General features: G+C 36.2%; 1 protein-coding gene across 8 annotated transcripts in view; it reads right to left on the reverse strand.

Annotated features, from left to right (window-relative positions):
• Positions 1 to 10,873, reverse strand: part of LOC114286843 (uncharacterized) — a 30,360-nt gene extending 19,487 nt beyond the window's left edge. For 2 of the 8 annotated variants that reach the window (XR_014327246.1, XM_028230068.2), the window contains exons 1-3: positions 10,659 to 10,873; positions 10,388 to 10,451; positions 129 to 270 (exon numbers count right to left, since the gene is read on the reverse strand). Coding sequence is in view for 6 of the 8 variants with exons in the window: in XM_028230068.2 (XP_028085869.2) it covers positions 129 to 270; positions 10,388 to 10,451; positions 10,659 to 10,690 (238 nt within the window). In the remaining 2 variants the exon portion in view is untranslated. Of the gene's footprint in view, positions 1 to 128; positions 271 to 10,387; positions 10,505 to 10,658 lie in introns of all 8 variants that reach the window. The other 6 variants (XR_003637684.2, XM_028230067.2, XM_082865856.1 and 3 more) reach the window with 5 other exon arrangements.
• Between the last annotated feature and the right edge of the window lie 4,034 nt (positions 10,874 to 14,907).

The following is a 14,907-nucleotide window of genomic DNA, read 5'->3' on the forward strand; positions in this document are numbered from 1 at the left end:
TAAAAAATAAATCAATGTAAAATGAAAAGAGAATAAGGAATTTGACAACTGAATATAAAAGAAATGCATGTAGTGGCTCATAGGATAACAAAGAATTAGTTAAGCAGCTGCTATACTGGAAACCTCACCTTCAGAGGAACTAGATTTTGTACAGACTGGTCTCCATATGGGAGTAACTGTTTTTTGCTTTTTCCAATCCATAACACTTTGCCTATCTTTTGCACCAGCCATTTTCCACTTATAGTTCAGACTATGATGAAAACTGCATTCCTGCACAAGAGTTAGCAGCAACAATTAAGCTAACAGCAACTTGAATAAGCTTAACCTTACCTATTATGAGCCCTGTCAAAGCAATAGTTTGGTAGCCAAAACTGACAACAGGACCATATGGCTTCAAAAGCATTCTTTTCAAACAGGTTTTTCTTTTCCTTTTTCTGAAATATGTTACATGATTCCCAAAAAGAAAATACCTCTATCTTTTTTTTCAAGCTTAAGATAAACAAATATGTTTCAAGGTCAACATCCTCAGTATACTAGAACCAATGCAGGTCCTCCTCATCTGTTCATTTGGGGAAAAGGGAATTGAAAGTCCATTGGTAGCATGGAGAAGCTTGTTCTTAACAAGATTAATTCTTCCTTGAACCATTTATGGGATTTGTAAAAAATTTATGTTATTGTTGTTTCATACAAAAATATCTAGCTTCTCTTTTTATGTACACCCTCTATACATGGATTGCACCTCCTTTTAATGTGCCTTTTTGGCATATGTTTTACTTATTAGGAAAAAGAAAGGGAAGAAAGAAAAAGGGGAAAAATTGCATTAGAAACAATAAAAAACTCTACAATTCAGGTCAAATTCAATAGAATTCAAGTACCAAACCAAACTAAGCCCGGTGTCCCAATCAAGTGGGGTCAGCTACATGAATCTTTTTCGCCATGCAGCCCTATCAAGGGCCATATGTTCAATTAAATTAAATAAGTACATCTTTTTTCACTACCACATCTCATGTCAACTTAGGTCTTCCTCTCCCCCAAGCATCTCCATTTATGATGACCCTATCCTTCTTCCTTACCATTGCATCTAATTAAAAAGCTCAGGCCACACTTCTCTTTAAAACCTAGGTATTAAGGAGAATAAAACCGGAGCCTTATAACCAACACAGATGGGGCAACTCCAGGCGATATGGGACACATTCCAACACACCCTCTTGGACCACAACATACAATAGCTGGACAAACGGCACACCAGTCACAGGCCCAACCAAGTTTTGATACCGAATTAAAAAGCCCAGCACATACTTTTCCTTAAAACCCAGGTATTAAGGAGAGAGAAACTGGAGCCTCATAACCAGCATAGATGGGCAACTCCAGGCGATGTGGGACACATTTCAACACATCTATAGGTCTTCATTACATATGACCAAACCATCTTAACTTTTGCCTCTCAATTTATCTTCAATAGGTGCTGCTCCTAACATTTTACGAATATATTTATTTCTAGTTTTATCTTTTCTAGTCTAGACACACATCCATCTAAGCATTGTTATCTCAACTACAATCATTTTATGCACATATTGTTTCTTAATTGTTCAGCACTCTGTCCTATAAAACATTGTTGGCCTTATAGCTATTCTATAAAAAATTTCTTTCAATTTTGCTGGTGTTCATCGATCATCGATCACATCATATGCCGGGCACAATCCTTCACTTGAACAAACTTACTTTGATTCTACGGATCACATCATCACCAATCTCACCATCTTTATTACTAATCGAACATAAGTAACAAAAAATGTTCACTATTTGTTATCTCCTAGTTTTTAATCTTCACTTCTCCATTATTTCCACATCTACTGTTGCTAAAGTTACATTCTATATATTCAGTTTTATTTCTATTAATTTTAAATCATTTGACTCGAGTGCTCCTCTCCATATTTCTAATTGAGTGTTAATTCCTTCCTTAGTTTCGTCTACTAGAATGATATCATCAATGAACAACACATACTATGGATCATCCTGAATGTGTTTAATTAATTCATCCATGACTACGGAAAATAAGTATAGTTAATTCATCCATGATTAGGGAAAATAAGTAAGGACATAAAGTTGACCATTGATGCACCCCTACAATGATTAGAAATTCACCAGTTTCTCGTGAAAGTGATCTAATTAAAATTAGAGCTCCATTGTACACGTCTTTTTTATCACATCAATATACCCTTTAGTTACACATTTTTCCTCCAACACCCACCAGATTATATCTCCAAACACCCTATCATAAGCTTTTTCTAGATCTATAAAACCATATGTAGATCCCTCATTTTATCTCTGTATTTTTATATTAATCTTTTTAGTAAATGAATTGTTTCTATAGTTGATCTACCTGGCATAAATCCAAACTGATTCTCTGACACGGTTGTTGTTACCCTTAAGCAATGTTCAATCACTATCCCATAATTTCATTGTATAACTTATTAACTTAGTGCATCTATAGTTGTTGCAATTTTGGATATCTCATTTAATTTTATAGGTGTGGTGGGCTGAAAAATCTTAATTTGGACTGGATCAGTATAAGGTGATCCAAGTTGAAAGGCCTAAAACGAAAATAGATGGCCCGTAACGGCATCTAGGGCTATTCATAGGTCGATTCAAGGGTTCACTGGTAAACCATCAACCGAATCATTAACAACACTCCAGTGGTTCAAGAATTTCCAAGAGTATTTCTAGTTGATTTACCAAAAGGTGTAATCAACAGGAAAATTGAGTTTACTGTTGATGTGGTGCCGAATACTAAGCCTATTTCAAAGACTCCATACCTAATGTCACCTTCAGAACTAAAAGAGCTAAAAGTCCAATTACAGGAGTTGTTAGACAAGCAGTTTATCCAGCCCAGTACGTCACTGTGGGGTGCACCGGTCTTGTTTGTCAAGAAAAAGATGGAACACTTCAGCTATGCATCAATTACCAGGAACTAAACAAAGTCACAATCAAGAATAAGTATCCTCTATCCCGAATTAATGATCTATTTGACCAATTACAGGGAACACGGGTATTTTCAAAGATCGATCTTAGATCCAATTATCACCAACTAAAGGTTAAAGTTGAAGATGTGGAGAAGACGGCTTTTCAAACAAGGTATGACCATTATGAATTTTTGATTATGCCTTTTGGTGTTACTAATGCACCCGCCGCCTTCATGGATTTGTTGAACCGGGTTTTCAAACCCCATTTGGATGTATTTGTTGTTGTCTTTATTGATGATATTTTGATTTATTCCAAGACCGAGGATGAACATGAACAGTATTTGGGGGTTATTCTCCAAACTCTTAGAGAAAATAAATCGTATGCCAAACTGAAGAAGTGTGAGTTTTGGTTAGACAGTGTTATATTTTTAGGTCATGTTATTAATCAAGATGGTATTTCAGTTGATGCACATAAAGTAGAGGCTATTGTCAATTGGCCTAATCCAACTAATGTAACCGAAGTTTAAAACTTTATGGGTTTGGCACGTTATTACCTAAAATTTGTTAAAGATTTCTCGAAATTTGCAGTACCACTCACTCAGCTAACTCAAAAAGGGGTACCATTTGAGTGAACTGATCAAAGAGAATCTACTTTTAAGGAATTGAAGACGGGGCTAGTCACAACACCAGTCCTTACACTGCCATTAGGAACAGAAGGATTTGTCATTTACAGTGATGCATCTTACAAGGGATTGGGTTGTGTTCTTATGCAGAACGGGAAAGTCATTGCTTGTGCATCTCGCCAATTCAAACCGCATGAGAAAAATTATCCTACACATGATCTAGAACTTGCAACAGTTGTCTTTGCATTAAAAATATGGAGGCACTATTTATATGAAGCAACCTGTAAAGTTTTCACAGATCATAAGAGTTTAAAATACTTTTTCATGTAGAAAGGGCTCAACATGCTGCAAAGAAGATGGTTGGAACTTATTAAAGATAATGATTTGCAGATCCAGTACCATCTGGGAAAAGCCAACATAGTGGCAGATGCACTTAGCAACAAATCTATGGGAAGTTGAAATGCTTACTCACAGCCTCACAGGGCAAAAAGAAATACGTGAAGATTTGGAGAAAAAAATGGAAATAGAGATTGTGCTACATGAACAAGGGGGGGTGTTTACTGCTATTCCGCCCAACCAGCAATAGTCGAGGAGATCAAACAGAGGCAAATGGAAGATTAATTTCTTAAGAAGGTTTGTGATGAAATGGAGTTGAGGCCAAGACCAAGATTTGTTATGAAAGGTCAGGTGTTGAAATTTAGAAGCAGATTGTGTGTTCCGGATGTACCAGAAGTGAAAAAGAAGATTATGGAGGAAACTCATAACTCTAAATTTGCTATGCGCCCGGGAAACACAAAGATGTATCAAGACCTTAAACAAATTTATTGGTGGCTGAATATGAAGAAAGACATTACAAAATTTATCTCTCATTGCCTATCATGCCAGCAAGTCAAAGCAGAGCATCAAAAGCCAACAAGTTTACTTCAACCTCTACCTATTCCAGAATGGAAGTAGAAGCATATCACTATGAAATTTGTGACCAGCTTACCTCACACACCTAGAGGTATAGATTCCATTTGGGCAATTGTAGATAGGAGGTCGACCAAGTCCGCCCATTTTCTACCTGTTAAATCTTTTTACAATGCAGACAAACTTGCTACCATATATATAGATGAAATTGTCAGATTGCATGGTGTACCTGTTTCCATTGTCTCGGACAGAGATTCGAAATTTGCATCTAGATTGTGGCAAAGTTTGCAAACGGCCATGGGAACAGATTTAAGATTTAGTACTGCCTTCCATCCTCAAATAGACGGACAATCCGAAAGAACCATTCAGACATTGGAGGATATGCTTCACTAATGTTCCTTAGATTTTCAAGGGAGCTAGGAAACTCATTTGCCATTTGCAGAATTTGCCTACAACAACAGTTTTCAAGCTAGCATTGGCATGGCACCGCACAAGGCATTATATGGAAGGAATTGTAGATCACCTATTTGCTAGACTGAAGTGGGGGAAAAAGCATTATTAGGGACAAAAACTGTACAAGTGACAATTGACAAGATCAAGGTCATCCAACAACGGCTCAAGACTGCCCAAAGCCGTCAAAAGAGTTATGCAGATTTGCAAAGAAGGGATCTCGAATTTGATGTTGGGGATCATGTGCTCTTGAAGGTAACCCCGATGAAAGGCCAATCTCGTTTCGGAAAGAGAGGTAAATTGGCACCCTGCTACATTGGACCTTTATAAATCTTGGAGAAAATTGGACCAGTGGCCTACTGTTTAGCACTACCACCAGTAATGGAACAAATTTACAATGTGTTCCATATTTCTATGTTGAGAGGTTATGCCCGAGATCCTTTCCATGTCATTGACTATCACCGATTAGCTATTGATGAGAACGTATGAAGAGTAACCAATTCAGATTGTCAACCGCCAAGTCAAGCAATTGAGAAATAAACTTAATACCGTTAGTGAAAGTTGAATGGAAAGATCATTATGGGCAAGGAGCCACATCGGAAACAGAGGACGAGATGAAGAAAAGGTATCCAGATTTGTTTCCTTGGCAAGGTAAGTTAAGTTTGGAGGACCAAACTTTTTAAGTTGGAAGATTGTGACAACCAAGCATGCATAACACATTCATGCATTCATTTATGCTAGGAAGTTCTTTCATTTCATGGGCATAATGCATATGATATGTTTGCTATGTTAGGACTTGGGCTTTGTTGAGTTTGAGTAGGAAACCTTAGTAAATTTGAAGGACTTGAATAAGAAACCTAAGGATGGAAAACTAGGCAAACAATGAAAAGTTAGGGAAGTTGTTTGAATTGAAATATTGAATGTCTAGGTAACTTAGGAAACCTTAGGTGAGGAGCTTAATAAACTTAGTCTAATGAGTAGAGCCTAATGAGTACTTAATCAAAAATTAAGTAGGATTAACAAAAGTTAAACAAGGTTAGCTTAAGCCTAACTAAGGTTAATTAGACTAACCAAGAATAGGATTTAAACAAGGTTAATTAGTAAGCCTAATCAACTAACCTAATGAGATAATTAGCAAATTAACCTAATCTGTCCTACAAAAGATAGAAGTTTAGAGAAAGGTGGAGAGAATTGGAGAGGTTTTGTGTTCTTGGAGCTCTAGGCAGAAAAGGAGAAAAGAAGAGAAAAAGAAAGAAAAATTCAAGGGAGCCAAGGTTTGGTCCTAGAAAACCAAAGAAAATCATAATAAGGTAAGAAACTCAATCCTCTTCCCTAGTTTGACATCAAAACCTAGCTAGAAATTCATTAGCAACAAGTTTTGGAAACATTAAAATGAAAAGAAATGGAAAAGTTTGAAAACAAGAAAAAGGTTTAAAGATTTGTTGAAAGAAAACTTGTTTTGAATTGTTTTACCTTAGATTTGAATCACAAAAGTGTTATACTATAAGCCTACATAATTTGCTTGTATTTAGGAACCTTAGAACTTGATTTTTGAGGATTGAAAGTGTAAAAAAGAAAAGAAGAAAAGAAAAGATAGGAAACATGAATTAAATCCATCTTTTTCTTGTTTTGATCTCAAAATCAATGCATATACATGACTTTTGATTAGTTTTACATCATATATATATAATATATATTAGGATGTTATGGAACATATTTTGGGTTTTGAAAGCATGAAAAACAGGTTTTGGAGGCCAAGAACACTCAAGAACAGCCCAGCCTCGATCTACCCAGTTCTCCCGCATGTGCAGCATGAAGAACCGCATGTGCGGCAAGCCCTCCACAGCAAGTGCGGAATTGGTCCCCGCACGTGCAGCACCCCCAACCCAGAACCAAGTTGCAGACTGCATTAATTGCACATGCGAATTTCAGGGCTCTTGCCTGTTTCGTTTTCTTTTCGTTTTCTTCGACCCTCAGATACCCTTATACATGTTTTGAACTTAATTGGAAGTTGAATACAACTAGAAACTAATCTAAATCATGTCGAATTAGGAAAGAAAAGTTAAGTTAAGATAGTTTAACTAATAGGTCTTCACTTTGTCGGTATTTGTATTCTTTTGTGTAGGTCAAGATTGTTTAGAAGTTTTATCGAGCACGAGCCATCTGTGAGTAATATTATTGTAACGTTATGTTCAAAATTTATTTGGAAAGCTTGATGATATGCTATGGATTATGAATCTTTATTTTAATTCTGAATGAACAAATGTCCTCTATTTTGTTTAAAGTTATTGATGACATCCTTAGTCCCAATCATTGGGGGGGACAATCTAAATATACCATGACCATATTTGAGCTCCATCGCCACTGAAGTGTGGATTGTCTAATCGTACCCGGGTCGATTATTCCATTAAGAGGCTCTAATGGATGTACCATTTATCATGTAATGTTTATGAATGTTGAATGCTATATGAATGGTTGCTACTAATGGATTTGGAATTTGTTCATTCACCACCTTACCATGATATTATTTACTGGGCTTGGCTTATTCTCATATATATATAAATATATATATGTAGGTGATCAAGAGGAGCATCAGTAGAGGTTGTGGACCTTTTTACTTTTGTCTTTTGATCTTTTGGAGAACGAGTTTTTGGTATTATGTAATGGATAGTAAGGTCTTGTACCTATGGATGTGAATATTACACTTTTCTTTTGTTTATGTATATGATGTAAATTATTCTAATATAATCAATGAAAGATTGTATGTTCATTCCATATTACTTATGCACTGCTCTATAGACGTAATGATTTAATGATGAATTTCCGCGGTTAAGCCCTATATATCTTAGTCTTTTTGTATTTTGTTAAGCCAAGACTTTGGTAATCAGGGATTATTGGCCAATCATCACCCTAACCTCTAGGGGCAGGTTGGGGTCATGACACTTTTAAGCATGCATTTGACACTTGTTAATACTTGATTTAGACTGGAAATAAGCTTAGGAAGACCTTGAACAACCTAAGAAAATAATTAAGAAATATTAAGGTAAGTTTCGGCACTTGAATTGAAGTAGGAGCTTGTAAGTTGAATTGTGTTCAATGTCTTGTTCATGTTCTATGCAGGTCAAGCATTTGGAGGAAGAAAACACCCTTGGTTCAAGAGCCATTTGTGAGTAATATTATTGTAAAGTTATGTTCGAAAATTAGTTTTGAAAACTTGTTAATATGTCATATTTTGTGAAATCCTTATTTTGTTTCCGAATGAATGAATGTCCTATATTTTGATGAATCTATTATTGCATCCTTAGTGAGTCCTTAGAGGGCCCCTTTACCATTCTGTATAAATGGAATATTCTATGTGTACAGATATGGTAGAGGGGTGCATTTAATCCCCTTTTTTATTAGTTTTCATTCAGGCGCGGGGTAGAGCAGTTTGGTAGCTCGCAAGGCTCATAACCTTGAGGTCATGGATTCAAATCCTATCTCCGTAACATCTTTTTTCTTAGGTCTATTAATCTGTTAACTAGATAATTAATTAATTATTATCTTGGGGTGGAGGTCAATCGGGGCAGATACCGCTCCATCAATGGCCTAAGCCCCTCTCGGAGTTCGGCACAAAAAGATGAAGCGGCATCCAAATCAGTTGGAGAAACTATACTTGAAAAGGTAGTTCATTAGAGGACATTTATTTTCGTACCATAGTCGCTATTGAGATCTCCCTTTGACAACCGAGAATGGGTTGTTTTGCTTTGCTCTAAGGATGCAGCATGCTATCATGTTTTAAATATGAAGTATTCTCATTAGAAATCTTCAAATGCTATTGGAAATATGAATTGAAATCAATACTTTGCAAATGCTTGGAATTCGTTCATTTACACTATACTGTAATACTATTCACTGGGCAATGGCTCACCTCTCACCCGTATATGTGTGTAGGTGCAAGAGAAGCATCATGAAGAAGTTAGCTCCGTGAAGTTCATGTTTATATGCTAAAGACAAGAGGGTTGTAATTAATCTTGTGTATGTTGTATTCCTTGTAAATATGTATGCAATCAAGAATGATGTATTTTTCATTACATATAGCACTGCTCCGAATGGACGTTCAAATGAATTTAATGGACTCAACTAAAGTGAATAATGGCTTCTGCAACTTAAAATGAGATTTGCCCCAATTATCATAAGAGTCCAACTTGATTTTTGTTCAATTAGTCCTTTGGTAGTCAGGGACTACTGATCAGTCACTACACCATCCTGTTTGGGACAGGTTGGGGTGGTGACACTCATCATCCCAGTAAATTGGAAATCTTATCATAAAATTGGTTGAAATTTATGTGCCAACAGTGTCGTGCCACTTTAACATCAAGCTCTTTTAATCGTTGATAAAACCTATATTTTCTAGTTCTATCAACACTATCATATTCATCTCCTTCTAAATTTTCTAAATGTTTTTCATTTAACAATTTGTCAAAATAACTTTTTAACATTTCCCTAATATCCTCATATTTCACTAACACCCTTAAATCCTCACTTTTTTATACACTTAACTGATTAAAGTCGCTTCGTTTTCCTTTCTCTCAATTTAGCAAGTTTCTAAATATTCTTTTCTCACTAGAATCCAAGTCTCCAACAGAGAATAATAATAATAAAAGCAAGCCATTCATAATTCCACATCAATGGGACTCAAGATCAAATCAAATTTTACATAACCCATATGCTAGAAAGTTCACAATTTTAAATTGGTCAAATGAAGGCAAATGAATCAAGAACTCAACTACATGAAGTTAAATACTCCCACAATGCAACCTTCATAAGGAGAGCCTTGTCCCTTAAACACGGATGGATTGACATCAGGGCGAGTGGGGGGCAATTGCCGCCACTCAACTTCAAAGAAAGATAATTTTACATTATTATATATTTTGAAAAAATATTGCTTACCCAAATCACACCCACTAAATTTATTTCCGCCCAAACCCTACTCCCCATCAAGATTTGGACATTTTCTCTCTTTTTTTGTCTCTCTCATAAAAACAGAGTAGTGTGAAATAGGGGAAAACCTTTAATTTGCACCAGTGTCCCAAAGAAACCCACTAAAAAATAAATATAAACAAACAAAACAAATAAAACAAGTGTAGGGTTTAATTTGCGCATGGCTTATGATTCATGTTACTATTAATTAACTTAATAGATGTTAATTTGTGTTTTCAATAGATTAGGTGACTACAAATTGTGTTCAAATGTTGAGTTTTTGCTCATTTTTCAGATTTTGTTTATGTTAGGGGTTTGACATTGGGGAACATCTAAGATTTTGCTCCATTGGACAAAAATCCTGCCCCTGCCCTGCCCCTGCCCCTGCCTCTAAACTTTCTCAGTAATCAAACAAAGCCTGTATTTTTATTCTCTATCATATAGCTAGATACTAGTGTACAAACAGAGAGAGTGGTAAACCTGCAAGCATTGAACAGGTTTCGATAAAACGTTTGCGTTTGTATATTTCCAAGCTCGGTCGACTCTGCAGAGAAAATCTAATGATAATCGGATTCATTTCACGCCATAAAATCCATCCTATCATATAAAACAAACAATTCATATGTATATAAACAGGTATATCTTCGAATTATAAGACTAGTTACTGGGAATCAAGTTCAAATTCAAACCCTAACCATGTCAAAGAAAGAGAAATCTCTGAGAATTGGTAAAGAAAAAAGAATGAGTGTACCTGAAGAAGAAGAAAGACCTGCAAGCAATCATCGTCGGCGGCGGAGGATAAGAGTGAGAATTTTAATCAGCGTTTTTTTTTTTTTTTTTTTTTTTGGCGATTCCCACACGTGTCAATTGGAGGCGCTAATGCCTGCCAAGAATTGGACACGTGTATCGAACCTCTCAGTATTGGTGTTTGGTTGATTCTCAGAATTTGGTTAAAAATTTTAGGATAAATTACAAATAAATACGAATCGCCTCTTGTAATTTAAAAATTTATAAATATCTCTCTGTCAAAATTTTTTATTTAACAAAATTAATTAAAAAAGTAAGATTTTTAACTATTTACCTATACAATAATAAAATTATCTAAATTATTAATTCAAATAAAATTTTAACGTTATTAAAAACTATTAATTAATTTGATAATTTATTAATAAAAGAACCTATTTATTATAAAATTAGAAACCTTATGAGGTATAATTTAATTTTTAAAACGTCAAGGGAAAATTTGTAATTTAAGTAAATCTCAAAAAATATGTTTATAATTTATCCAAAGCTTTAATAAATAAATAAATTAGAGCAGTAGTTCACATACTTTAACTCTGGTATCAAATTTAGTTTTTATAAGTTTAAAGAAAATTTATTTATAGATCTCATCTTGAGAAATGGTGATTTAGTTAATCTTAAGATTTTTTTATAAATCAATTAATCCCATTAATTTTGAAAAAATAAATTTAATATATTATTTAAAAATTAAATTTACGATTATAATTTATACCTTTATTTTTATTATGTTTCCTTCTCTTTTTTTTCTTTTATGCTAGAAATGTAAAATACACAATATATAAAATTCAAATTTATGATGAATTTTTATATGAGAATCTTTTTATTTAGAAAACATTTCAAAAAGCGTATAAAAATGAATTGAAATATGGAATTATTCAAATATTTCATAAGGAGTACAAAAACTCCTTAGTTTTGGACAAATGTATAATTTCAAATTGTAACACTATAATATGCACTTCAAAAAAATCTTTTGTATACTTTTTCTAAACGTAACACTCTAATATAACACTTTAAAAAAACTCCTTAGTGTAACACTCTAATATAACATATAAAAAAACTCGTTAATGTAACATTCTAATGTAACACACAAAAAAAAACTCCTTAGTATATTTTTTTCCAAACGTAACACTCCAAAAAAAACTCCTTAGTGTAAGACTCTAATGTAATACAAAAAAAAAAATTTTAGTGTACATTTCCTAAGCGTAACATTTCAATATAACACTCTAAAAAAATTTTTTAGTGTAACACTCTAATGTAACACACAAAAAAACTCCTTAGTGTACTTTTTCCAAACATAACACTCTAAAAAAATATTGTGGGATTCTTCAAACCATTTCAAAATGAGTACAAAAATTTATTAGTAAGTTTTGGACAAATGTATAATTTCAAACTGTGAGTCTTACATTTGAAAAAAATACATTACGGAATTTTTTAGAGTTTTTGTGTGCGTTATATTGGCGTTTATTACATTGGAGTTTTACGTTTAAAATTACATTGATTAGAGTGTTACATTTGAAAAAAGTACACTAATTTTATTTATTTATTTATTTTTTTGTTATATTAAAGTGTTACGTTTGGAAAAAAATATACCAAAAAGTTTTTTTTTTTTTTTAATGCTACAATATTACGTTTGAGAAAAGTACAACAATGAATTTTTTAGTATGTCACATTGGAGTGTTATGTTATTAGAGTACTACATTAGAGTGTTACATTTTTGTTCGTAATGTGAGATTTGTTCTAGAAGCAAGGAAAATCCAAGACTTCTATAGTGCGGATTGTCCAAATGTGTAATTTTACATTTGGTGAAACGAACTTTTATCTCTAAAAAATTAAATTCAAATTGTGGGGACATAATTTTTGAATGACAACACGTGGCCGATGTGTCGCTGAAGTGCCAGCCGAGGTTCCACGTGTCCTGGCCATGACACCGAGATAATCTCGGCTAGGCCGAGGTTATCTGCGAAGATACCGAAATCCGGGATAAGCGGATAAGGGACAAGAGTCCTAGAATGAGAGAGGACTTCAGTTTGGGTAAAGATAAGACTCTTAGAGAGTTTATCCCAATCCTACTAGGAGTCCAAGATTAGCAGTAATCCCAAGTCTATTGAAGCTAGGCTTCTATTGGGACTAGGTTTATGTTAGCTATAAAAGAGAGGCACCCCCATGGGTCTAAGGTACGATTTTTGTATTCTGAATAGTGAGTTAAGCATTTTTGCTATCTTTGAGAGATAACTGACTTGATCGTCGGAGTGCCCCCAAGTGAACGAACCACTGCCGGAATCTTATCTTTTTGTTGACAGGTCGTTCGAGCTTAATCTATTCTGTCAGTGTTCTCCAGCTGAGTCCTAGGTTGGCAGTATGGTCAGAAATTGATACCCACAATTTGACGTCGTCTATGGGAAAGAAAGGAGAATAGATGGCCAATAATGGACCGAAAGAGAAGGTTAGGGACAACACTTCTACTGGGAGTGGAAAACCTGTTGACCTTGACGTCGAAGAAGACAACTACAACGAAGAGACTCGTGATGGGAGTCACGGAGGAAAAGACGTCGGCCAGGAGGGCGACATGCCAAAGAAAACGGACCGAAGCGGGTATTACAACGAGGACGACTTCCAGGTATAGAAAGAAAGATGTTTGCGGAAGGACGATGAGGTGAAGGTCATGGCGGACAAATTGGCCGACCTACAAACGGCGGTCAATTTCATGATGCAGAACAACATCATGCAGCCACCATTCCCACTGCAAGATACGCCGATTCCAACAGCCAAGAAAGATGCCCGAAAAGATGGGCAGAAAACAGTCCCTACAGTTTCCCAGCACACCAGGAGCGAAAAACACTCTCACTGGCCTTCAAGGGACGTCGGGTGAGGAGAGTCAAGAAGGGAAGAATCTAGAAAGACACATTGTACCAAGGAAGCAGACCCCAAAGAACATCAGTATGTTCAAAGACAGGAGTTGTGCTTCGACACAACTAATGGAGAAAGGTCGAAGAGGGCTCACAATAAAGCTGAGAATAGTGCACCGAAAAGGCTGAAATCAGGAAATAGCCGAGCTCCTAGACGGACCAAGGAGGATCTAAGGGATTACCTACAGATGAGGCAACAAGATGCCAAGGTAACCTCCCTGGTCAAGCCGAGAACGCCATTCTTGATAGAATTGGACAAATTCGAAGCCCCGAAGAGGTTTAGCATGCCGAGATTCCAGATCTACGATGGTAAGTCGGACCCCAACTTTCACGTCGGTTTGTACCTGAACTCAATGGCGTTATACACTGGGAACGAGCCGTTGCTTTGCAAAGTGTTCCCCCCATCCTTCGGAGAAATTGCATCGGACTGATTTCACAAGTTGCCGAAAAGAACTGTGAAAACCTGGGAAGGCCTGCCTGAGATGTTTGTGGCCAGGTTCGTGACAAACAAGCTGCAGACATTAAGGGTGGACGCCCTGATGGCCCTGAGAATTAGCGAGGATGAAAGCCTTAGGGCCTACGCCAAAAGGTATTATGAGGTATTTAACCGAATACCAGGATGTAACCAAGAGGTGGCGGTTGTATCGTTTAAAAACGGCCTGAAGGATGACTGTCTACTTCAGAAATCATTGGCAAAGACATTGCCAAAAAGCATGGAGGAGCTTATGGCTAGGATAGAAAAGTATGCCAAGGCCGAGGAGGGTACGCCGGAGACAAAGGTGCCGAAACTAGAGAAGAAAAACGGCTCGCCGAAGCGTGGCCGAGGTGATGGTGGCTATAACAAACCAGAAATAAGATTAAGGGTTGCTCAGGCAGTCACAACTGTATTCCAAATTCCGGTTTACAAAGTCTTGGAGAAAATCCACAATTAGCCCTACTACAGAGCACTGGCAAGGGTACCAGGCGAGTTTATGGGAAGAAGCCTTGACAAGCATTGTGCTTATCATAATGAAGCTGGGCATCTGACTCAGGGGTGCAGAGCCCTGAAGACACATCTGGAGGACCTGGTAAGACAGGGCCATTTAAGGAACATGGTAGATGAAGCCAAGACAAGGGAATGGCAGGCAAGACTGCCCCAGGCACCAACAGCACCACCCCCACCAGCACCACAACCACAGGCAAATGGACCTCGAGTGATCAATATGATCCATTTAAAGGTAAATGAGAATGAGATAAGGGGGGAAACCCAAAAGGTAAAACACCTGCAACATGTATATCAGGTCAGGAAAAAGT

The sequence above is a fragment of the Camellia sinensis genome, chromosome 4, assembly GCF_055761805.1.
Source record: "Camellia sinensis isolate YWXY chromosome 4, ASM5576180v1, whole genome shotgun sequence".
NCBI lineage: Eukaryota > Viridiplantae > Streptophyta > Magnoliopsida > Ericales > Theaceae > Camellia > Camellia sinensis.